At 44.1% G+C, this 24,438-nt stretch overlaps 1 protein-coding gene across 7 annotated transcripts in view; it reads left to right on the top strand.

Moving 5' to 3' along the window:
* The window catches only part of SEL1L2 (SEL1L2 adaptor subunit of SYVN1 ubiquitin ligase), a 42,962-nt gene that overhangs the window by 1,693 nt on the left and 16,831 nt on the right, over window positions 1-24,438 (top strand). For all 7 annotated transcript variants that reach the window (XM_081189115.1, XM_081189114.1, XM_081189112.1 and 4 more), the window contains exons 2-9: window positions 5,644-5,693; window positions 8,344-8,398; window positions 13,766-13,850; window positions 15,341-15,503; window positions 21,477-21,530; window positions 21,658-21,717; window positions 21,801-21,882; window positions 23,085-23,239. In XM_081189115.1, coding sequence (XP_081045241.1) covers window positions 5,644-5,693; window positions 8,344-8,398; window positions 13,766-13,850; window positions 15,341-15,503; window positions 21,477-21,530; window positions 21,658-21,717; window positions 21,801-21,882; window positions 23,085-23,239 — 704 coding nt within the window. The remainder of the gene's footprint in view (window positions 1-5,643; window positions 5,694-8,343; window positions 8,399-13,765; window positions 13,851-15,340; window positions 15,504-21,476; window positions 21,531-21,657; window positions 21,718-21,800; window positions 21,883-23,084; window positions 23,240-24,438) is intronic.

Raw genomic sequence — 24,438 nt, 5'->3', positions numbered from 1 at the left:
GAAAATCATAAAAATGCAGAAAAAAAACCACAAGCTTCCAGATTCTTGCAAACCCCTCCCCAACTGTTCCCCCAGCCACCCAGCACACAGAAATTCAAACCCAGAATTTTTTTTTAAAAACAGCAGAGTGGCCCAATGGTCACAGAAAATCATAAAAATGCAGAAAAAAAACACAAGCTTCCAGATTCTTGCAAACCCCTTCCCAACACCAAGTCCTTGAATTCCAAACACCCCAACCCAAAATCCAAAACCCCCCAAAAAAGTTTTAAAAGCTTAACTTACCAAATGGCTGCAAAAAAAGTTTTGGAAAAGCTTCAAAAATCACCAAAGTCTTTAAAAACCTCAAAAAAGGCTACTATGTACACTGCGTTCTATGAGTTGCTCCTCGAAGTCAAGTCGCAACTGTATTAACGGTGTTAAGAAAAAGGAAACAAACTTGCAAGACGTTTTTGTCTTGCGAAGCAAGCCCATAGGGAAATTCGTCTTGCGAAGCAGCTCAAAAACGGAAAACCCTTTCATCTAGCGAGTTTTCCGTCTTGCGAGGCATTCGTCTTGCGGCGCACCACTGTACAGTGGTACCTCGGGTTACAAGCGCTTCAGGGTACAGACTCAGCTAACCCAGAAATAGTACCTCAGGTTGAGAACTTTGCTTCAGGATGAGAACAGAAATCGCGCAGCGGCTGTGCGGGAGGCCCCATTAGCTAAAGTGGTACCTCAGGTTAAGAACAGTTTCAGGTTAAGAACAAACCTCCAGAACGAATTAAGTTCTTAACCCGAGGTACCACTCTAGTAGAAACAGATTTAGAAGTAACATCACTGTCTTTTGTTTCCTAAAAGCATGGGAGTGAGTTTGATTGCATAACACAACAGCTTTTCAAATACTTGGAGGCAGTACTATAGCAGGGTTTGCCAGCCTTTTGGGGCCAGTGCATTGGCATATTTGCAAACCTGAAAAACTGGCATAGTCACAAAACACACACTACAGGCATGCACACTCACTCCACGCTGCCATCAGCGATTAGGCTTGAATTAGGGGGGAGGCCGCAAGCAGGAAGGGAAAGGTATTCCCCCTTCCTCAGTCACCCTTTCCTCAGTTAGGCTGGCGGGGAGCCTTTTATTGGCTGCAGTAGAAGGGATCTTTGAAATCTAATTGTGATGGGAGGGTGTTTGTGGTGGTGGTGGTGGTAGAATCACCGCTAGGGAAAGCTACCACTTCCCTCTCCAGCTAAACTGCTCCCCCAAAGTCACAATTCAGTTTGAAAAAGCCCTCTATTGGCTACAATGAAAGACTTCTTTCAAGCTTAACTCTAGCAGGGGTAGGAACAGGAGAGTAGGACCTTGCAGGCACAAGAGAAAGGCTATGCAGGGGTGCCCACAGGTGCTATGTTGGCACTGCATTACATAGAGCCATCGTTTCCAGTAGTCAGCACTTTCACTTTTTGTGCTCTCTGATCAAACAAGTTGTGTCATTTAAGCACTACAGACCTGCATTCAGTGTTGTTTTGAAGCCCTATTACATGCACAGTCAAACCGATGTTCACACATTTAATGACTGCAGCTAGTCATTCTTTCAACCTCATGTTTGAAAGTTGAATTCATCCCAGTCTAATTGTGCAAATTATGATTCCCCATTTCAAGATGTACCTTAGAATTTCTCAAACCAGCCTTCAGAAATATGGCCAACACTGCTGCAGTAAAGGTTTAAGTGGCATGTGTTTTCACTAGAGACAAAGGCGTTACCTTGTGCTCTTGGCAAGGAGCTCTATTGGTGCCCCCTGTCCCTTGCACCCTTGGTGTCCTGCTGGGGAGCTGCCCCAGGAGCACATTGGTGGGTGGGTTGGTGGGCTCCTAGCTACTCCAAGCCAGAGTGGAGAGGCATGATGTTTGTGGCCCCCTGAGTCTGTGCCATTGGTGGGGGTAAACCAGGTCGCCCCTAGATATGCCCCTGATTGGAGAGTGACCTAACATTTTACAGTTAAACTAGCTTCATAATTAGATTCCCATAGGAGCAGCCACCTGAGAAGAGAATTGAAAAGATAAAGTGCCACTCTTGAAAAGGTCCTACTCCTTGCCCTACCACCTCTGATAAAGAGGAGTTGATGTTGGCCCTCATCTGCAGATCCCAATATATTGCAGTTAGAAGAAACTATTGGCTCCCGCCTCCCTGAATTATTTATTTTACTTTCAAAATCAGTAGTAATATAGAAGTAGACTGGTGGGGAAAGGAATGCTGTATTTTATTGAGCACTCCAGTGGCACATACTCCTAAATTAATTTTTTTAAATGTAGAGTTTTGTCTTCCTTCCAGCTATATTTCTGCCATTCAAGCATATTGATTCAATGTTTGAAGTGAAATTGAATTTTATCAGAAGCAGTTTTGCAATCCGCTATCCTGATGTTTACCAGTTCTTTTTGTACGTGCAATGAGGAATTTCTAGAATGGAGCGAACAGCCTCTTTCCTTTTCACCCTTTCATCCCTTGTTCATTAGATTTGTACAGGTATCAAGCTACTGATGCCAGATTAGGCTTAGTGCCACAGCAGTGCTAATCAGAAAGTTGCTTCTGCCCAACAGAAATGATAAACAATTAGAATGTACGGTGCTTTAGTGCAACACTTCAGCCTTGCAGATAAGTGCCAATTATTTACTAGCCCCCTAGATAAATGCTGCCTATCTGAACAGAGGAAAAGGAATTAAAAATAAGGAACAGTCTCTCTCTCACACATACACATGCATTTCTCTCAGCACCCTTAACAAACTTCGGTTCCTCAGATTCTTTGGGGGAAGACAAGACTGTTTAAAGTGGTATGATGCTACTTTAAATGTATAGTGCAGACCTAGCCAGCATGAAAAATGGTCAAGAATGATAGGAGTCTAGTAACCACATTGGCACCTTGTTAACTGGAGGGTTTTTTAAAAAATTCCTGTATCTGAAACAATTACGGTATTTCCTTGTAGTCAGTCACCTGCTGACATGGTGGTCTACACTGTCAAATTCTGCTTGTTATCAGACCATTAAAGCCTCTCTTTTCCAGTGTTTGAAATTAGTAGGCATCTGTTTTTAACATTTTAAACATTTCAGTTAAAGGAGAGCCAGTATCAGCATAGTAAGAGCTCTTAGGTTTTTTACTTGCTTGTTCATTTTTGCTTACCAAACAATGTTATTATCTTCTGTAATAAGAGATCTGCTAGGATAAATGTGCAACACTTTGCTTGGACTAAATATTGCCTCAGGTTTACTAATGTATGACAGTGGTTCACTCTAACAAATGTTAACTAACTGGTTCACTTTAACTAATGTTAATCTTGTTCATTCATAAACCTTTGCGTATTTGCCACCCTTAGGTAATTTCAAGTTCATTTTGTCTGCTTGGATAACTGCAATAATCTGGAGAAATGGTTATATGGTCCCTAGAGCTTTATTATTCTAATTAAACTTGTCAGAGAAATTATTTTAGGTCCACCAGATAACATAAAAATTAAGCTTCCAGACAAAAGAGAGTATTAATTTATAGCTGGTATGTTTGTTCATGTGAATGTCATTTTGTATTATACTGTATATGAAAGAAGTCTCTGCTGCTCAGTTTTCTTTCTAGTACAGCTGCACTTCACAGGGAAGTTAGAAACAAACACAGAAGCTAAGAGAATTCAGTAAACTAGAAAAGCTATTTATCCCAGCAAAGTTGAATATGTCAGGGGTTCCCAGATTGTGGTCCATGGACCACCGGTGGACAACTGTATCATTCAGGTAAACTGTGGTGTGTCTCTGGATTTGTGGTTGAAGACAGGAGATGGTATAGCCATCCATTAAATACTCCTATTGAATTTTAGTGTTTTTTATTTCTCCCTTTATTTCTTATATCATGCTTTATCTTATTGCAACCTGAGCCTATATGGAGAGAATGCAGAGCATTCTCAACCCAAGAGGGTCCTGCTCCTTCCATTGCTACAGGCTTGGATTCATAGACCTTAAGCACCGTGTCTGACGCTCTCTGCAGCACAAAATGACAGCACACCTTGAGCTCTGCCCTCCCACTCCAGCTTGCAAAACTGACACTTTTTACCGTTCGCTTACATCACTGTCCACTGCAAATCTGGAACTTCCCCACTTGCACTCTGGCGGAATAGTCTCTCTCTCTCTCTCTCTCTCTCTCTCTCTCTCTCTCTCTCTTACTGATCTGTTCTCTCTGTGTGTCTTTTCTTAAGTCAATGACTAGGTCATTCCAGTGATTACCTCTTGATGGCTTCTCTGCCAGGCAGTTTCCTGGACAGGGAAAGCCAACGATTTGAAGTATAACTTTCACCAACTCATACCAATGCTATAATATGGTGCATTTCCTTTCTTTTTTAGGCAATGTACGTGCCGATCCTGTTTGGTAGTTTTGGATGTGTTTTGCAATAAACACATCTTGATAGGCCAATCCATTATATTAAACTACTGTATTTTTCACTCTATTAGACGCACCAGACCATAAGACGCACCTAGTGTTTAGGGGAGGAAAACAAGAAATAAAGCAACGCAAAGCATCCTGAGCTAAGAGGGAGCGCTCCTCCATCTTCGCTCAGGAGGCTTTGCGGGGCTATCCCTTAAGCCAGGAGGGCAAGAGGGATTGGTGCGATGAAGGCTCTCCTTGCCTGGGAGAGGCTGCTCGCGGCTAAGGCTCCCCCAAGAGCCGCGCTTCCTTTAAAGAGCGCGCGGAGTGTGTGTGTGGCTCTTGGGGGCTTTTCCACAAGGAGGAAGAAGGGTAGCCCTTCTCTCTCCTCGGGGAAGAGCCCCACACACGCTCCACGCGGCTCTTTAAAGGGAGCGCTGAGCAGAGCCTCCCGCCTGCATTCGCTCCATAAGACGTACACACATTTCCCCTTACTTTCTAGGAGGGGAAAAGTGTGTCTTATAGAGCGAAAAATACGGTATTTTAAAGGGTTAGATCCTGACCTACTGTTCTGCAAATGGAAGGGCTCCTTTTGTTGGTGAGCATTATTGAGATCCAGTGGAGGCTCCACAATGGAAGAAGCGAAAGGGAAATAATTTCCAACTATTTCCCCTTCTCCCTGTAACCCCCACTACCACCTTCAATGTTGATCCAGAGGGTCTCACAACCCTCCAAAGCAGATTTTCAGGCAGCATTGGGGATTGCGGGAGGAAGCCTGAAAGAATGTACAGTTCTTAGCCACTGTGAGCAACCCTGCTCCAATTCATTTTAATGCTCATTTTGGCACATACAATGCTCTACATTTTTGAAAGAGATCCTGAGGTTGAAACTGAATCCTTAATGACTCTTTCAGGTTATAAACTCGTCTACCGTCAATTTACATTGATTACTTTTTAGTAATATCTTATCCTTCAATAGCCTTGAGTTAAGGAATACCAGACAATCTCCTGGGCCTTTACTAGTTCTCATTCTATTATTTTTTATTCTTTCCTCTCTTTTTTAATCTGAAGGAGGTTCAAGAAGGACCAATCAGAATGTAACAAAATAATTTCCTTGTAAAAGTCCTGTCTCACTGTGGGTTTTGTTTTTTTGTTTTTGTGTGTGTGTGGACCAATATGGCTTCCTTTGTTTTACTGTAAAATGTTCTTGTTTCTCTGTAACACCTTTTTGTTAAAAGTTGTACTCTATTTGATGTCTTTATTGTTTTCAGAATCAGAAGAAATTCTTCAGAATAAGAGAGGAGTTAACATTTCAAAAGAGGTAAAACATTACCGCCTTTTCAAAAACTGCTTTGTTTTTACTGTATATGAATTGCGTTTTTATTGTGCTTCTTAAAGTATATTAAAATAAACAACAAATAACAGATTTTAGCACATGGCTCTTTTCTGTATGAGACCAGTATAAATAGCATGAAGATTCATTCTACTACTGGGTAAATCACTAGATAAGGAAAGAGAAAGTAAATAATTGAAAAGAAAAGAGATATGTACTTGGAAATAACAACATGCTGAGTAAGACAGTTGTTGAAGTCAAGGTTATTGCCCCAAACTAGTAATAGATTGAATCATACGAAAATGTGTTTTGTACGGTGCACATGATGAACTATCCATCCAGACAATGTTAAAATGCATTCGGTTGGATCCAGATTAGGAATGTAATCCTAATCCCCTTCCCCTTGATGGTTGAGTGGCTGAGTAAGGATGACACATAGTTGCCTCTCCACCAGCCTCCACTAGCAGAGAGGAATACTGTTGGAAGTCTCTGCCATGGTGGAGGCCCCCGTTTTGCCTTAGCAGGTAGAAAGCTACGACTGGCCATTCTCCCACCTGCAGTAGCAAGCAGAAAGCCACAAAATAAGGTGTTTTGTGGCACAACCCACAGTGGCTAGAATCTGCTGGATCCTAAGCTTTGTGGATCCCCCAAAGGATCCTTTAAAATATCCACAGAAATGCGAAAGTAATTTTCTAAGAAACTCCATTGAGAAGTAAGACTTTCAGCTTCCAACAGGCTCTGAAACGCAATTCAAAATGTGTGGGGTCCTCACCTCTATGAACTTTAAATTACAGTACAGACAGGTGTATTTAGGGGAGCACAGCCAGTTCAGTCGCACTGGGCGTGGAGTTTCAGGGATGCTGCAGGGTGTACTGCAATGGAATGCAGGAGATAGAGGGGCGCCACTGAAATTTGAGACCCCAAGATCTGCAACTGTTACAGAGCAAGTCCTCCTTGGGAACAATGGGAATTCATGGTCTGTTGCTCTCAGAGGGAAATTGTTAAGTTGTGGGCGAACATATCAGACGACACAGCGATTCTTCAAACAGCTCTTGTTTATTCAAAGGCCAGAACTGAACTGAACTGAGGAGCTCAGTCAGCCTGCTTATACAGAGCTCCAGAACAACGTAACTGTAGCAACTTTCTAAAACTATCCAATCACTGAACGTCACTTTCGATCCTTCATTTGCATAACTATCTACAGTATCCCCCTGCTGGCCCAGGGTGAGAACTTCAGTACATAACAGAAATGTGCAGCAAAAACATGCATGCCTCCAGTGCCCTCAGACCACCCGGTGCAGGCAGCCAGAATCCACGGACTGGAGATTCTAAAGTGGACTTCATTATCTGATCCATATTATGATCTTCCCAGATTAGATCACTTGGGTATCCGACCTAAGGATTCCATCCCTACCTCCTAGCGATTCCAAAAGTTCTGAGTATTTACCTTGTGTCCACCAGTGTTGTGGCCCTTTTAATGTGGAATTTATCACCTTATGAAATAAGGCATGTTCCAAGCATCTACTCTTTCAGATAACATGCTCCAGACCTTTATTTACCCAAGCCTTTTCTGACTTAAATATTTAATTGCTGTCCGCTGGTCATCTTCTGGTGTTATACTGTGTTATCTTAGCTGTATTGTTTCTGGTGTGTGTTTTAGATGTATTTTTGGTTTTCTATACACTATTCTAATGCTTTATAATGTGAGTGGTTTATAAACCTTTTAAAATAACAATAGTTGTTTATATTATGTGGAAGAATGATGCCCATCCTTGTTTGTTTTTGCTGTTTTTATGTTGCTGTGCTAAACATACAGGTGAGCTCAGAGATTATTAGCTATGTTTCTCCATGCTATGAGATTTTTGTGTTTCCTTGTTAAGTTCTTGCTTCATTCCAAACGATCACAGTAACTTCTTTCTGCTGAGTGCTTTCTGCCTACTGCCTTCAGCAAAGTTGATTTTGACTTACACAGCCTAAGTGATAGATGATATAGCTGATGAATAGTTGTTTCTTATTCTCAATGCAAAATCCCTTCTAGGGAAAATAAAAGAAGCTGCTGCAAAATGAATCATTTCATGCAAATAAAAAACCTTAACTGGGGATAAAAGTTGCCTCTGATGATTATGCTCAGGTTGATCAAATCAAATAACTGAAATACAATTTTGAGTGTGAATAGCTAGAGCTCATTTTAGAGCTGGAAATGAAGCAAAGCATGATTAAAAAACAATTGAATTTTGTTAAAAGTGAAAGAAGAGGCACTCAAGATGAGCACATTTTGCATATTATCCCTCAAGTGACATTTCATAACATGCTCCACAGCAATGTGGAATGTATGCAATGTCATCTGGGCAAAATTAAAAACCACTTAATTCTACTTAGTTATTTGTAAAGAAAGCGTAGTTCTGCAACAGCCATTTAAAAAATTGTTTAAATCCTTACTGTGAAACTGCTCGGACCCAGGCCTATAAAGCATGGAACAAGTGGGAAATTACTCAGACCCATGCTTTCTCGACATGGGAAAAGCGGAAGTGTAGACAAGCCCTGTATGAGCAACTAAGCAGATTCTAGGACCTGACCAGACAACGATTTCTTTCAATTTTGAAGATAGATTACATATATAGATTCAATTGTTTTGCAGGAGACCCTGAACAAGAGTAAAAGATTAAAAGTTCAAGATTCATTTTCATCAGAAGGTAATCAAAGCTTAATTGTCTCTTACTCCCTCAGATCTTTTGTATATTCTCTTGGAGTGTTAGGCAAAATTTGAGCTGTAAAAGCTTTCTGAATCAGTACAGTGGTACCTCGGTTTACGAACTTAATTCGTTCCAGAAGTCCGTTCTTAAACCAAAGTGTACTTAAACCAAGGCACACTTTCCCTACTGAGGCCTCCCAACACCAGTACCCTTCCACCATTCAGCTTCAGTTTGGCTTCCGAGGCAAAGTTCGCTAACCAGAACACCTACTTCTGGTTTTGCAGAGTTCATTCACTGAATAGTTTGTTAACAGGGCTCTTCGTAGATCAAGGTACCACTGTAATTTTTTAAAAAATGTTTTCAATAGAAAAAAATAATAAAATCTTCCTACCCAGTTTTCTCACGACTCTGCTGTAAAATCTCACTTAATTCAGAATTGGCAAAATGATAGTATAATGAGACCATGTTCTATCAGGGGTGCCAATAGGAATTTTTGTGTGCCCAATACCCTTTATGTGCATCGTGCCCTCTAAGCCACTTGCAAAAAGAGAGCACAGATTTGCATAAAACGTGCACGTGCTTTGCATCACATGCAAATTTGTGTTCTCTTTCTTAGGTGGAGAGGACTCAAAAATAAATCAGTAGACACACATGTAATAAAATGTCTGACAGAATCTGAACAGGAGAAGGTTTTCCTATATTTGTATTTATATACAATGGTACCTCAGGTTACATATGCTTCATGTTACATACGCTTCAGGTTACAGACTCTGCTAACCTAGAAATAGTACCTCGGGTTAAGAACTTTGCTTCAGGATGAGAAAAGAAATCATGCTCCGGCGACGCGGCAGCAGCAGGAGGCCCCATTAGCTAAAGTGGTGCTTCAGGTTAAGAACAGTTTCAGGTTAAGAACAGACCTCCGGAACGAATTAAGTACTTAACCCAAGGTACCACTGTACTAGAAATGTTTACCATGTTGAATGTATGCCACAGAGCTATTGAAGGCACAGGAGCACAACTTTCCCCCAGTGCCAGTCTTAAATGAATACATGCATCTTTTTCAAGGCCAGCCAAGAGCTAACAGCAGAGAGGGAATCTAATATAAAATACTGTTACATCACAATTGCATATCTACTTGAAAGTGAACCTCACTGAGTTCAGTGGAACTTACTCCCAGGTCAGCCTGCAATCCTATACACACGTATCTGGGAGTAAGTCCCAATGAATTCAGCAGGACTTACATCTGAGCAGACACATCTAGGACTGCACTGTTAGAATGTTAGCTGATAATCAACATCATAATCTCAATGCGAGTTTTCTTACTCTTAATTAAAATAAGGAATAGTATATTTCATGTAAGTTAGATAATAACGTGGCGTGCTCTGGTCCATGGGGTCACGAAGACTCGGACACGGCTAAACGACTAAACAACAACAAGATAATAACCACCACAAAAAAACACATCTTTGGAAGCCCGTGCTTTTTTAAAAAAATGTCAATATTGATTTTCCACTGAAAAATAGGAATCCATGAAGATGTGCTTGTCAACTTGACTGCATGTTTTAAAAGAATGCAAAATGTGGCATGACTGGCTATTTTTGCTCATATCAGAAGAGCAAAAACATTTGGGAGCAAGAAGCGCTGACAGAACTGGGGAAACTAGGTCGGACAATGAAGTGGTCAGCAATTTGTGAATTAATGCAAACTTTATCCAGAACTTTCTTTGACACTTTATAAATATCTAGTTATGAATCGCAGAACCCCATTCAGCTCACCTTATAGAAGACGTCCATGTGAAACTTCATAAGCACTAGAGTTTTGATTCCACATTCCTAAGAGTTTAATTATACATGGCCATGGGTGCAACGGGGGTGGGGGGCAAGGAGGGGCAGCTGCCCCCCCAAACCAATAAAAACCAATAAAAATACATAGCAAACTGAGGTTCTGCCCCCCCCAACAGAAGGCCTGCCCCCCAACTCCTGACAATGCCCATGCACATGACACTAGTTGTGTCCCTCCCAATCATGTCATGGTTTAAATCAGTGTTTCCCAACCGGTGTTCCGCGGCACACTAGTGTGCCGTGAGAAGTTGGCTGGTGTGCCGTGGGAGGGAGGCGGGCGAGTCGGGCGGTGAGAGGCGGCGGCGGCGAGGATCCGCGTCGAGCCGGGGGCGGCTCCGCGGTGGTGGTGCCGAGGTTTCTCTCTCCATTCTCCCCTCACACACACACAGGATCAGCTGACAGGACCCAGCCAATGGGGCGGCGGCGGGGCAGCGCGTGCAAAAGGGAGGAGCGCGAGACAGCGGACGAGGAGGAGGCCGGCATGTCCGGGCAGCAGCAGCAACAACAGCAGCAGCAACTCCCGGCGACGGCTCCTCAAGCCCCGGGCAACCCTACTCCCTCACCGGCCTCGGCCGCCCTCCTGCTCCACCCGCCGCCGCCTCCCCCGCCGCCGCCGGCCACCTCGGCCCCGCCGCCGCCCCCTCCTCCGCCCGCTATCGCCGCCACCACCACAACAGCCGCCGCCGCCTCAGCTGCCGCCGTCCCTCAGTCCCTCGCTTTGCTGCCTCCTCCCCCCCCCACCCCCAAAGCTTGGAGGTTCCCCGGCAAGGGGGAGGGAAAAAAATTGAAAACTTTCACTTTCGTGTGTCCCTCCCGGCGTGACGCTGCGCGCTGACGTCACGGGGCTGTAATGGTGGTGTGCCGCGAGATTTTTTTCCTCAAACAAGTGTGCCTTTGCCCAAAAAAGGTTGGGAAACACTGGTTTAAATAAAATAAATTACAGGTGTGTGAGTGATCCCCCCCCCCCCTGAACACAGCATGCAGGGAAAGTAGGTTTACGCTTTGCCTACACAATTACAACAAATCCTCCCCTGTGCTGTAGACAGAGAGAGAAAGAAAGAAAGAAAGAAAGAAAGAAAGAAAGAAAGAAAGAAAGAAAGAAAGAAAGAAAGAAAGAAAGAAAGGCTTTTTCTGCTCAGAACACTGCCCAACCTATTTCCTAGCCTAAATGCAGCCAAGCACCAGTAGCATTATAGCCATCACCAAGCTCACTATGTCAGCATGATCCCATGTGCCTTATAGTTGGTATTAAACACTTACAACATATTTGTTGCTAGTGGACACTCTCTCTCAGAATGGCATGCTCTACTTGTCAAGCACAAGATGGTGCATTAGTTAGGGTCAGAAGCCAGTTTGTGTACCATTCTAGCTGTGCATAACTATGAGGTGTTTGTTTTAACTAAGTGTGATAAATAAATTCGAATTTGCCCAGTGCCTGACAATTGCGGAGGATAAAATTATGCCAGCCTTTCTTCTTATTCTTCAATGAATGTAACTCAGTAGTAGAGTACACACTTTGCCTGCAAAAAGGCCTCTGGTTCAATCCTTGGTATCTTCAGGTGGGACTCAGAAAGACCTTTTTCTAAGACAGTAGACAGCTGCTGCCAGTGTGTGTGGACCAGAGCTTTCCAAACTGTCACGACACATTGGTGTGTCGGCTGCAGTGTGTAGATGTGTTGCTCGAACGCTCCCCACGCTCCTCCCGGGGCTGGAAAGGGGTTAGTTTAACCTCCAGTTTGCTAGTAAAACTGAATTACAGTGTCGCGAAATGAGGCATGGCTAAAAGGGGTGTCACCAACATGACAAGATTGAAAAGCTCTGGTGTAGTCAATGGCCTGACTCCATATAAGGCAGTTTCCTATGAATATACAGTTATGGGCAGCGATGGCTAAAGCCCATTGAGTCTGGTGGGGCAGAAGGCAGAAGCTAGGTAAAGGTAAAGGGACCCCTGACTATTAGGTCCAGTCGAACCAGAGCAGCGCACGGAAACGCCATTTACCTTCCCGCCAGAGCGGTACCTATTTATCTACTTGCACTTTGACGTGCTTTTGAACTGCTAGGTGGGCAGGAGCTGGGACCGAGCAACGGGAGCTCACCCCGTCACGGGGATTCGAACCACCGACCTTCTGATTGGCAAGTCCTAGGCTCTGTGGTTTAACCCACAGCGCCACCCGTGCCCCTATAAGCTAGGTAAAGCTGGAGCAAATGAAGGACAAAGCCAGCAAATGCTAGTTTTGGCTCTGTCCTGCTCCTCCTCCTTCTAAGGACAACACTCAGACTAAGGAAGACAAAGCTGACAGTCAGTGCCTGCTCCTTGGACGGGATGTAAATAAGAAGGCAGGAAGTGGAGGCTGAGGGCAGATTGAGGTTGGTGGAATGTTTAATTGCCCTCCTCAATTTAGGTGCGGATAGTTGAGTGGGCCTTTCCCAAGCAAGCATAATCTGAAGGGAAGAAATTGTGTGGTTAGCCCTGACCACATGATTTGGGGCCTTTAAATGTTGCAGCAGTGTCTAGGAATGACACCTCAGAAAAGTGACTCCCCCACTGTCACTCCAATGAAGAAACAGCATCTTAAAACCAAAGTAGGCACAGTGTGAGATATCTGCGATCAAAACTGATTCATTTTATTATTACTTTGAAGTCTATCTGAAGTTCAGTCCAACATTTCACTCCTCTCTCTAGCTGATATTTGTCCTACTGATGAAAAAAAAATACTGGCGAAGTTAAGTGTATATTTCCCTCAGTGGAGTTAATAACAACAGCTTTGAGGAAAGGGGATTTAGACTAGGGAAACTGTAGGGGGTAAGGGCTGAACACTTTCTCTCCTGGTGCCATGTTCTAATCAAAAAATTCAGAGCCTCTGCATGGCTGTTTTAGAATGGAAATGAAAAATGATGGGAGATCTGGCCACAAAATCCCTATGACTCATTTGATTTTGCTCCTAGAGTGATGGAGGAAGAGATGAGATTTCAGAGAGAATGATGAGAGCCTTGGGGCCAAAAAGAAAGGCTACTGCTTGTTGGGGAAAGAAGCCAACATGTATGCTTTTGTGAAATATTGTGTATGTCCAAGAGAAAGGGCCAATGAACTTTGAAAGCAGACAGTAGATGGGATGAGAGCCATGGAAACAATTAGAAATCATCAAGGTTTGAGGATATAAATGCCACTCATTGCTATGGCACAATGCACTCCTATTTAAACTTGTAATGGGTAGGTGGGTTAAAGCCCTAACTCTAGTGCTTTCGATGAAGGGGATTCATAAATGCTTAATGGGGCTTGGCAGTATAAGCTATCCTTAGTAACCACATACTGTATTACATCAAATGCAGTGTGCTTTAAGGGTGGCTCAATTCATGCGCAAATCTTATTTGAAACCTTATATTTAAATTCCACTCTAGCATTCACCGGAATTCGAAAACAGAAATGTTGCTTATACATGCACCCTATCAAAAGAGCGCATGATTTAAATCTCTGGCGATACATCGTGGAGTTGCATCACAATGTTTTTTCTGGTCACATTTCTAGTGGAAGAGGAGGACAAAGGTCATCAGTTTTATCAGAGAAGCCTCAAAATACTGAAGCATTCCAAAAACAAAGAAGATACAGAAAAGTAAGTGTAGGCTTAGCTGTTTTGCTAACGCAGTCCCAGAGAAGGCATAAATCGGTTTATGTGCAGGTTTGGCACATGGCTGGCACAGTCTCTCTTGGAGACTTTGTTGTTGTTTAGTCGTTTAGTCGTGTCCGACTCTTCGTGACCCCATGGACCAGAGTACGCCAGGCACTCCTGTCTTCTTGGAGACTTTAGAAGGATGGAATAGGTACATGTGGCCATGTTTCTCCCTTTCCTATTAATTTGTATGGTTCCATTGCCAATGCAAGAGTGAATTTTTCTTGTAGAGATTTGCAGTGATAGGCTTATGAAGCACACCTATGGAGGGGTCCTTTTATAATCAGCCATGTGCCAACCCACATCTGGAGCGCCGCATAACGTTGGAGCACCTGGAGCGCCGCATAACCTTGTGGGCACTGCACGATGCATCCTGTTGCGTGCACCGAGCTGTGGGTTCCTTTGAAGAAGAAGAAGATATTCCACTTTATCACTACCCGAAGGAGTCTCAAAGCGGCTCACATTCTCCTTTCCCTTCCTCCCCCACAACAAACACTCTGTGAGGTGAGTGGGGCTGAGAGACTTCAAAGAAGTGTGACTGGCCCAAGGTCATCCAGCAGCTGCATGTGGAGGAGCGGAGACGCGAACCCGGTTCCCCAGATTACGAGACTACTGCTCTTAACCACTACACCACACTGGCTTTTCTGCTGTTGGCTCATGTTCCCAGCGCCACCCAACATGGGGTGCCAGCACAGAACGATGGGGAAGGCAAGCAGCAGCGGAGGAAACATCTCCAGATGGGATCTACTGCACGCCGACAGTGCCGATGGCAGCAACAAAACCCGACAAATAGGAGCACATGGATCCCATCCGGAGATCTTTCCTCTGCTGCCACTTGCCTTCCCCATTGTTCTGCCCTGGCACCCCATGTTGGGTGGCACTGGGAGCATGTTCCAATAGCGGAAAAGCCAGCAAAGGAACCCACAGCTTGGTGTATGCAATAGGATGCGTTGCGCAGTGCCCACAACGTTACACAGTGCTCCAAGCGCTGCACGTGCAGCCAAAACAGTTAGCCGCCATGCAGCAGGGGGGAGGCAGCGGGCAGACAGCGCAGCGACTGTGCTGCCCAACATTTTGCCCCCCCCAGCATGGAACCCGCACCCACCTATGTACACTCCTGTGCATGGAGCGCTGGCACGCCTGTTGGTTGGTGCTCTGAGTCCCTGCGTCTAAAGGTAAACAACTATTTCAACAACTTTGCCCCCCCCCCTAAAAAAAGGTTGACAACTCTGGGCAACCTAGGGGTGCCAGGCAGATCTTTGCACCCCAGTTCTGCATATGCTTAAGACGGCCCAGTCTATGGTGATGAACCATATGATGAAGGTGATGAACTTCTAATGCAAAGTTACAGCAGAATAAATTCCTGTTTTATGTATAGATGAGAAATTTCCATATCCGACGGACTAAATCTGAACTTTGTGTTTCTGAATCAGAGCTCACCGGCTCCTTGTCAAAGCAGCAAAAATGGGAAACCAGAAAGCTATGGAGCAACTGGCATCTGACATGTTGTTTGGAAATAATGTTCCTCAAAATGTAGAAGCAGCTGTATCATTGTATGAGATTTTAGCTGAAGAAGGATCTCATAAAGGCCAGACGGTACGTGCTCTTTAATTAGCTAAAGCTTTAAACAGGCACTAGTCTACTTTAGAGTTCATAAATATTTGAAAAGAGGTAAGATGGTGTTTATGCTCAGCCAAGAAATGTCAACAAGGTAGGGATATAAAGTTAATTATTTATTAAATTGTCTGATTTCAAGAGGCTATCTGGTGTGTTCAGCAAACATCTTCTAAAATCCTTTTTCAATAAAATTCCAGGTCAAGGCTTCAGTCCTTATTCCACTGAAGACACTCCGAAGGTTGACAATGGTTTCCATGAAACAAAAATCAAATGTTTACGGTTGTTAGAATTGAATATATAAGAACTAATTATATTTTTGCACCTAGCTAGTGTGTCTAACATGTTCTGATTTAAGGCAAATTATCAGATTTAATTGAAAAGGATTTATGGATGACACAAAATAATAGCAAAAAATAAACTATGCGTAAGAGATCGGCTGCAAATTCAGTTGCTCAGACTAGTCTCTTGTCTAATGAATCACAAATGGATCTCCTCCTGCATTCCTTTCGCATGACTCTGTTGCAGAACATGAAGAGGCATCTCACAAGTTGTGCTGATTGTTGAATTGTTTGTCTAGGTTTTCATAGCATTTTGCATATGTGTCTGTTTCCTGTGTGCACATACATGGATAAAAGGAATACATGAATTGTGGATGGGTCATTAAAGAACAGATAGACCAAATGTGCCAAAACACATTGGCTTTCCAAAAGCTTTCCAGCCATCATTTCAATAATGCAGGACTCTCCTGCCAGGATTTCTTACCTTCCAACTGAGTTCTGATGAGTGAAAGCTTTGTTGAAAGAAAAACGAAAGAGTCTTGTGGCATCTTAGACAGGAAGGATGATATCCAACTAAGTCATATACTGAGTCCATTGATTTCATTGTGTCTATTCTCAGTATGACTGTGGCGATCACACACAGGGCCCCCGGACGTTTGACGGTCAATTGACCCTGTGCCGCCACTGCGATTGCTTTTTCCGCTGCCACCACCCCGTATCTCACGGGGACACACGGAGTCCAGTCAGTTGTTAACATAAACAAATAAGCAAGTTTATTTTTAAATGCAGGAACAAGCTGTCAGGGAACTGCCATCGGAAGGAAGGGAGGTGGAAGGGCTCACACAGGTTGGGAGAGACTCAGCAGCGGAAGAGGGAACCAGTAGGGGGAGAGGAGCTGAGCTGAGGGAAAGTGAGCAGGAGGGATGGCTGCGAGACACTTCCAGCGAGGGCAGTGGGTGTTGGAACCTCCCGTTTCAGGTTTCAGGACCTCCCGTAGGGACACCCACGCCTCGCCGGAAACTGTCACGCAGAGAGTCCAGAAGACGTGTTTCCGTTAAGGAGCTTTTATGTTGGAAGCGATTCCGAAAGCAACCACTGTCGGAATCTGCCAGCGACTGAGGGAGCCATGTTTAAGGGGCTCTGTTACAGACAGAGGTTTGCAAACTTGATCAAACTCTGAGGGACTTGGATTTTACGCACAAGCAGCTCATCGTCCCATCACACAAGCTTATGGTTTCAGTTAGTTTTTCTCTTGTCAGTTTCTTATTCTTAGTTCCTAACAACTCCAAACTGATTATTCCAACTATCTATCTGACTCCACCTAACAATTCCTCTCACTCTCTCACAATACAACTCGACCAACCCACTGCCTAAACCTCCCTCTTCCTTCTTCAACTCCCAAACCTCAACTCTCAACTCAACTCCCAAACCTCAACTCTCAACTCAACTCCCAAACCTCAACTCTCAACTCAACTCCCAAACCTCAACTCCAACTGACTTTCAAAACCTCCCACTCTAACTTTTATTCGCTCCTTGCATTCTCACTGGCCAATCACATCACACCTGTTTTAACCCTTTCCTTATGACCCATCCTAGGAGGCAAATGCCACAATGATCAACCTTGGATATTGCTATAACATATTTATTGTGCTGCAAGCTTTCATGGATTAGTGTCCACGGGCATCACATGATGCAGGTTCATTGTTTTATGGTAACCAGGCAATGGCTTTTCCACCTGCCTTGATCCACGCTCCAGCCCTGGGAGCTTTTCCCAGACAGCAGAAGCAGCTGGAAAGAGAGAAGTCATGGGATATTATTTAAGAATAGTTTTATGTTGTGTGTCCTTGTTTTTCAATTCGATCCTTTTACATGATTTTGTAAGCTTTGTGGTATTTTATGCATTGTGATTTGCCGTTATTTTTCTTGATTATAGATTAGTAATTCTTTATCATGGTTAGGCAAACTAAGGCCTGTGGGCTGGATCAGATCCAACGGCCTTCTGGATCTGGCCCACAGACGGTCTGGGAATTGCCGCGTGGATCGCCAGTGTGCATGTTATTTCCCTCTCCCTCACACAGCGGCGGCACCGCCGCCTCCTCCCTCCCTCCTCCTGGCTTTTCCCCACCCTGCCTAGAGGAGGAAGAGGGCTGGGCTTTGTTGGTGCCAGCAGCAGCAGCAGCACTTGAGCGGTCACCATTTTAAGCAGCCTCTCTCCGGAGCCCTTTTGCGTGCAGCTCACCATCCCTCCGCCGCCATTCTCCCCCCCCCAAAAAAAAATAGTCCGGCCCCCCACAAGGTCTGAGGGACAGTGGACCGGCCCCCTGCTGAAAAAGTTTGCTGACCCCTGTTCTTTATTGTAAATTATTATTTGCTGATCTTTAATTTTACTGTTTACTATTAGACTCTGATGGATTGTTGAATGCTGTTTTGTTTCTTTATTTTAAAGTTATTGTGACTTTTTATATTGGATCAGATTGTTACTATTAATGTTTGATGTTTTATTGTGTTTTTATTTGTGTTAGAATCTGCCAAGAGTGGCTAGGGCAACCCAGCCAGATGGGCGGGGTATAAATAAAAAAATATTATATATTATAGGTTCTAGGCCATGAAATGTGATCCCACAACAAGGTTTTCTGTCTCCAAGGTGTCGCATTAGTGTTCCTCTGGAATGTGCAGAACTACAAATTATAATAAATGTTAAAGTATCTTCAGGAGTATTATTAAGAAACATTTCAGAGGAAAGGGGAAATGTTTTCACGTTGTTTAATGTTGCATCACTTTAAAATAATAATAATGATAATAATTTATTTATACTCCACCCATCTGGCTCGGCCTCCCCAGCCACTCTGGGTGGCTTCCAACAAAGTTTAAAAATACATTAAAATGTCACGCATTAAAAACTTCCCTGAACAGGGCTGCCTGCAGATGTCTTCTAAATGTCAGGTAGTTGTTTATCTCTTTGACATCTGATGGGAGGGCATTCCACAGGGTCAGCACCACTACCGAAAAGGCCCTCTGCCTGGTTCCCTGTAGCTTTGCTTCTCGCAGTGAGGGAACCACCAGAAGGCCCTCGGCGCTGGACCTCAGTCCAGCAGAACACTACACCCAAGCACATAAGTTTCCTCATTTCCTTGTGAAACAGCTAAATAGCACAGCTTTATTGTGGCGCTGTGGGTAAAACCTCAGCGCCTAGGGCTTGCCGATCGCATGGTTGCAGGGGCGCCGACTTATAAAAAATATGGGGGGGCCCATACCGGGGTCCATACTGGTGGCAGGATGGCAGTGGTGCTTTTGCATGCAAGAACCGGCCTGCCCTCCCCAGGCTTCGCGCCGGGAGGCGGCCACCCCCTCCTACCAACGTCACCTTATCCGAACCCAGAAAAAAAGCCCCGCTCCAGCGGCGGGAACTCCCGTCCCCTCCATTCTCCCCTCACCCCGGTCCCTCGCCGGCGACGAATACGCCGTTCCTCGGCCCCGCGGCTCCATTCCTTTCTAAAGTCCCGCCACTGGGGGTCTTCCTCTGACTGACCGACCTGCCCGCCCCTTCTCAGGAGCTCCCGGTCACTTTGGGAGGCGCGCGCCGGAGTCCCCTGCACGGTTTTTGGCAAGGTGCCTAATAATTTTCTTAAATTATTGGGGGGCAGAGCCCCCCCAACGAATTTTTGAGGGGGCTCGGGCCCCCTCAGGCCCCATGGAGTCGGCGCCTATGCATGGTTGGCGGTTCAAATCCCTGCGACGGGGTGAGCTCCCGTCTTTCGGTCCCAGCTTCTGCCCACCTAGCAGTTCGAAAGCACCCCTAAGTGCAAGTAGATAAATAGGTACCGCTTTATAGCGGGAAGGTAAACGGTGTTTCCGTGTGCTGTGCTGGTGCCGGCTCGCCAGAGCAGTTTCGTCACGCTGGCCACGTGACCCGGAAGTGTCTCCGGACAGCGCTGGCCCCCGGCCTCTTAAGTGAGATGGGCACACAACCCTAGAGTCGGACACGACTGGCCTGTACGGGCAGGGGTACCTTTACCTTTACTATTGTGGATCCTGACCATAGGAGGAGGTCAGTTTACATTGTAAATACATTTCCATCCTCTGGACCATGGTCTGGAAAATGGAATGTCCGACGATACAAAGGTTGGACATCCCTGAATTGAATTTTAGCTCAGTGTCCTATTTTAAACTGCTTTATAACTATTTGTGAGGAACAAAGTTATGATATAGAAATTTAGTTTTTCTTTATTCAGAAGCACCATTATTTTTTCCATGTTACATCTTTTCTGTGACACAATGTTCCACCAATTAATCTTGTCCATGTCTATAACCTTGAACCAAGACTGGCCGGAATAAATCTAGAATTCATTTTGTACAAAGATCGAAGCACACGCCTATGCCTTAAGGAGTCTATATACAGTCACATCACAGCCTGTCTGCCACTTTAACTTTGTTTTCAGTATGATGTTTATATAGCTACGCACAGAAAATTTGCAAAGGGGAATATATGAAAACACACGTATGTGTGTGTCCACATAGTATTCTCATATATTGCCTTAATGTAACCTGAAAATGTCTGTATCCTATATTTATGTGTCATTGTTCAAAGACATGAGCAATGTGACGGCTTCATGAAAATTTCTTATTTAAGCATACTCTGCCTTGACTTTCTCGCTTTCGTTTGTTTGCCCCCATATATTTTTGTCATCTGCTTATACCTCCCAATTGTGATGGCCATTTTCAGAAAGTCCATTTCACATTTTGAGAGCTTCATTTTCAGATATCGGTTCTCAAATATTCCAACGCCTAGCCTTCTTAGGTCCTCTTCAAGTTTAGGGTTACAACACTTTCGGAGGGAAAAGAAATAAAAAATTTGCATACGTTTTTAGATTATGGGTTGTATCTAGTGGTGTTGTTGAGCTGACAGTAAGATTTCCATCAGCAGAACAAGAAGGGAAGCAATTTTCAATTATTCCTTCTCCTACAGTCTTCACCACCTGAATCTGTTTTGGAGGGCCTCCAACCTTTCTGGAGGTCTCCAAGGCTTAGGAGGTGTGGGTAGCTGCAAGAGGGATGGTGATTCACTAAGAGTTGCCTGAGTAATGCCATTGGATGCAACCCTTAATGTAGACACATTTGTGTGCATCTCAATGTGATTTTATTATATTTTATATTTTATATTTTATATTTTATATTTTATATTTTATATTTTATATTTTATATTTTATATTTTATATTTTATATTTTATATTTTATATTTTATATTATTTTTCTTTGCACTTCTTGCCCAAAATGCCAAGCCTACATTTGCCTTACTTTCCCTGGCTGCAATTCACATGCTACCTCTGAGGATGTTGTCCCTGGATAAGGAAAGCAGAGAATTTAGAGGTCCTCTCAGTGGCTGAAGGAAGCATTCAGCCATGTAAGCAGTCTGAAATGGTAGAGCCCAGATAAACATTTACTACTTCGGAAAATTTCATTCTCCTACATTTCATGGAGGGCTACAGTAAATATACCTGCTGACTCTCTGCACAAGTGCATTAATGCTAAGCCCTGATTACATGAAACTGACATGGTAAAATAACTTAAAGATAATTTTACCGCATGAGAATTGGGCCTAAGACAACTGTTAACAATATAAGCAACTGAAAAGCAAAAGGATTGACTGAACTTTTTACTTTATTTCCCCCCATAGGCATTAGGTTTCTTGTCTTCATATGGAATAGGAGTGGAATACAGTCAATCAAAGGTAATAAAATTCTGTGCTGACTTTACCCTATTGTCATTGAAGTCTTTCATCTATATTTTGTGTTTTTCGAAGAAGAAAAACCTGGCATGATTTTATGATTTTATTTCCCCCCCCCCCCCCTCTTTAGGCACTTGTTTACTACACATTCGCAAGTAATGGGGGAAATCTGATATCCCAGATGATCTTGGTTTGTAAATCACATATTTTCACTATTTCCAATTCTAGAGGCTTGAGTGATAATTAAAATAATTGTGAATTTTTCCCCAACAGGGCTATCGTTACTGGTTAGGAATCAATGTTCCAAGGAGCTGTGAAGCAGCACTTATTTATTACAAGAAAGTTGCAGATTACAGTAGGTGGCCTTCATCTATTGTATCTTGCCTTGTTTGAAAGTGCTACTTTTGTTTTTGTTTGCTCTTTCAAGAGTCCTGTGGCACCTTAAAGACTAAGAAATACCAGACCCTCATGGGGGGCAGAGGACATGATTCTCACTCAAATTATTAACATATGAAAAGAACAAATTTTCCAAGATCCCAGGCAGGCATGGCCCAATACTTTTTGGCACCTGAGGAGAACCTGAGAATGGCACCCTCCACCCCCACCAGGGAAGAAGGGATTAGTGATGATGTGCATCAGGAACAAGGGGGGAATAAAGGTCTACCTTGAGAACGAAGGTTGAGGGGGACCAACAGCACCCCCTTTTCACCAAGAGGCCACTGCAGAGGCAGCACTGGGGGAGGCAGCCAAGGACACAGGAGATCTGGCCTCCAAGGAGCAAGCTGCAGCTGATGCTGCCACTATGGCACTGGCAGTAGCAGCAGACGATGCCTTCCTTGGACGTCAAATCTGCTGCCCCTGTGGATCCTGCTGCCTGAGGCAGTCACATCACCTTGCCTCACGGGTGGGCCGACCCTAATCCCAGGAATCCAGTTACATGTCTAACAAAAGAGCCAGTGTGGTGTAGTGGTTAAGAGCGGTAGACTCGTAATCTGGGGAACCGGGTTCGCGTCTCCGCTCCTCCACATGCAGCTGCTGGGTGACCTTGGGCTAGTCACACTTCTGTGAAGTCTCTCAGCCCCTCTCACCTCACAGAGTGTTTGTTGTGGGGGAGGAAGGAAAAGGAGATTGTTAGCCGCTTTGAGACTCCTTAGGGTAGTGATAAAGCAGGATATCAAATCCAAACTCTTCTTGTCATGTTTATTTGTACTAAAATACAGTCCCAAGTGACAAAGCAAGTTAACCGAAGCCATATGCAGGCATTACGATTAGGGAACTGTAAATACATGTGTGAGGGTGGTGGGGCAAGTAGACTGGACCTGCCTCCTCCATCACTGTGTTTAAGGTGACCTAGCATGACCAATGTCAAGAGTGATGGAAGTTGTTGTTCAGAACATCTGGAGGGTACTACATTGACTATTTTGCTATGGCTGTATGCTAATGCAATTAAATTAAATGAATGACTACATCATGGAAAGGAAAAATGAAATCTTCTCAGATTGTAGGAAGCGGTTGTTCTGATTTGTGTTACTTGGAATTTATTATTGTTATTATTAGTTGCAAGCAAATTAGAAGAAAATGAAGATAAGCCAGTTGAAAAAGTGAAGCTGATGGAAAGATCAGAAAATCTGGGTTTTGATACAGAAATCTTGGACTGGGATGTACATCAGTACTACAAGTTTTTGGCTGAAAGAGGAGACACACAGATACAGGTAAGAGACATTCCTTTCTATTTGCCTATTTATTATTATTATTATTTATTAATTTGTTAATACTGCTTACCTGACTTCAAAGTGGTTTACAAGTATAAAATCAATTAGAATCCACACATCATCAAAATACACAATAAAATAATTCAATCGAAACACTTTTTTAAAATCCATAAATATGCTATAACACAAAAACAATAAAAACAGCAATTATAATGACATAAGAAGAGCCTGCTTGATCAGGTCCAAGGCCCATCTAGTTAGCATCCTATACCATAGGCGCCGACTCCATGGGGCTTGAGGGGGCCCGAGCCCCCTCAAAAATTCGTTTGGGGGGGCTCTGCCCCCCCAATAATCTCCGGCGCCCCTCCAGCAGAGCGCCATCGCCGCCCCTCCCCCAGCCCAAAATGCACAGGGTCAGGCTGCATGCCTCCTGCCCTCCCTCCCGAGCAAAAGCTCCACCCAATTTCCTTCGGAGCTGATTAATAGGCGCAGCACGCTCTCCCCTATTTGCTCACGAGGAGGCGGCGCCACTTTATTTGCATATTCATGAGCTTATTTATTATTCATGAGCTTTCCCGGGCCCCCCCAATATTTTTTATAAGTCCGCGTCCCTGTCCTATACTCATAGTGACCAGCCAGCTGCCCATGCGAAGCCCAAAAGCAGAACCTGAGCACAACAGCCCTTTTCCCATCTGCAATTCCACACAACTGGTATTTAGAGACCTACTGCCTCCAGTGGTGGAGGTAGTACATACCTTAGTCATTGTGCTTTGTATCCATTGATAGCCTTAACATCCATCAATTTGTCTAATCCTCTATTAAAGCATCTAAACTGAATGTAGCCACTTTGTGTTTTTGTTCTATGCGATGCAAGGCTTTGCCCGCATAGATCTAATGGTAAAGGTAAAGGTAAAGGGACCCCTGATCATTAGGTCCAGTCGTGGCCGACTCTGGGGTTGCGGCGCTCGTCTCGCTTTATTGGCTGAGGGAGCCGGCGTACAGCTTCCGGGACATGTGGCCAGCATGACTAAGCCGCTTCTGGCGAACCAGAGCAGCGCACAGAAGCGCCGTTTACCTTCCCGACGGAGCAGTACCTACAGTGGTGCCCCACAAGACGAATGCCTCGCAAGACGGAAAACTTGCTAGATGAAAGAGTTTTCCGTTTTGGAGGTGCTTCGCAAAACGAATTTCCTATGGGC

This window comes from Podarcis bocagei (assembly GCF_964188305.1).
Source record: "Podarcis bocagei genome assembly, chromosome: 3".
NCBI lineage: Eukaryota > Metazoa > Chordata > Lepidosauria > Squamata > Lacertidae > Podarcis > Podarcis bocagei.
Note: the sequence above shows the minus strand (reverse complement) of the source record. Positions and strands in the feature narration are given on the sequence as shown.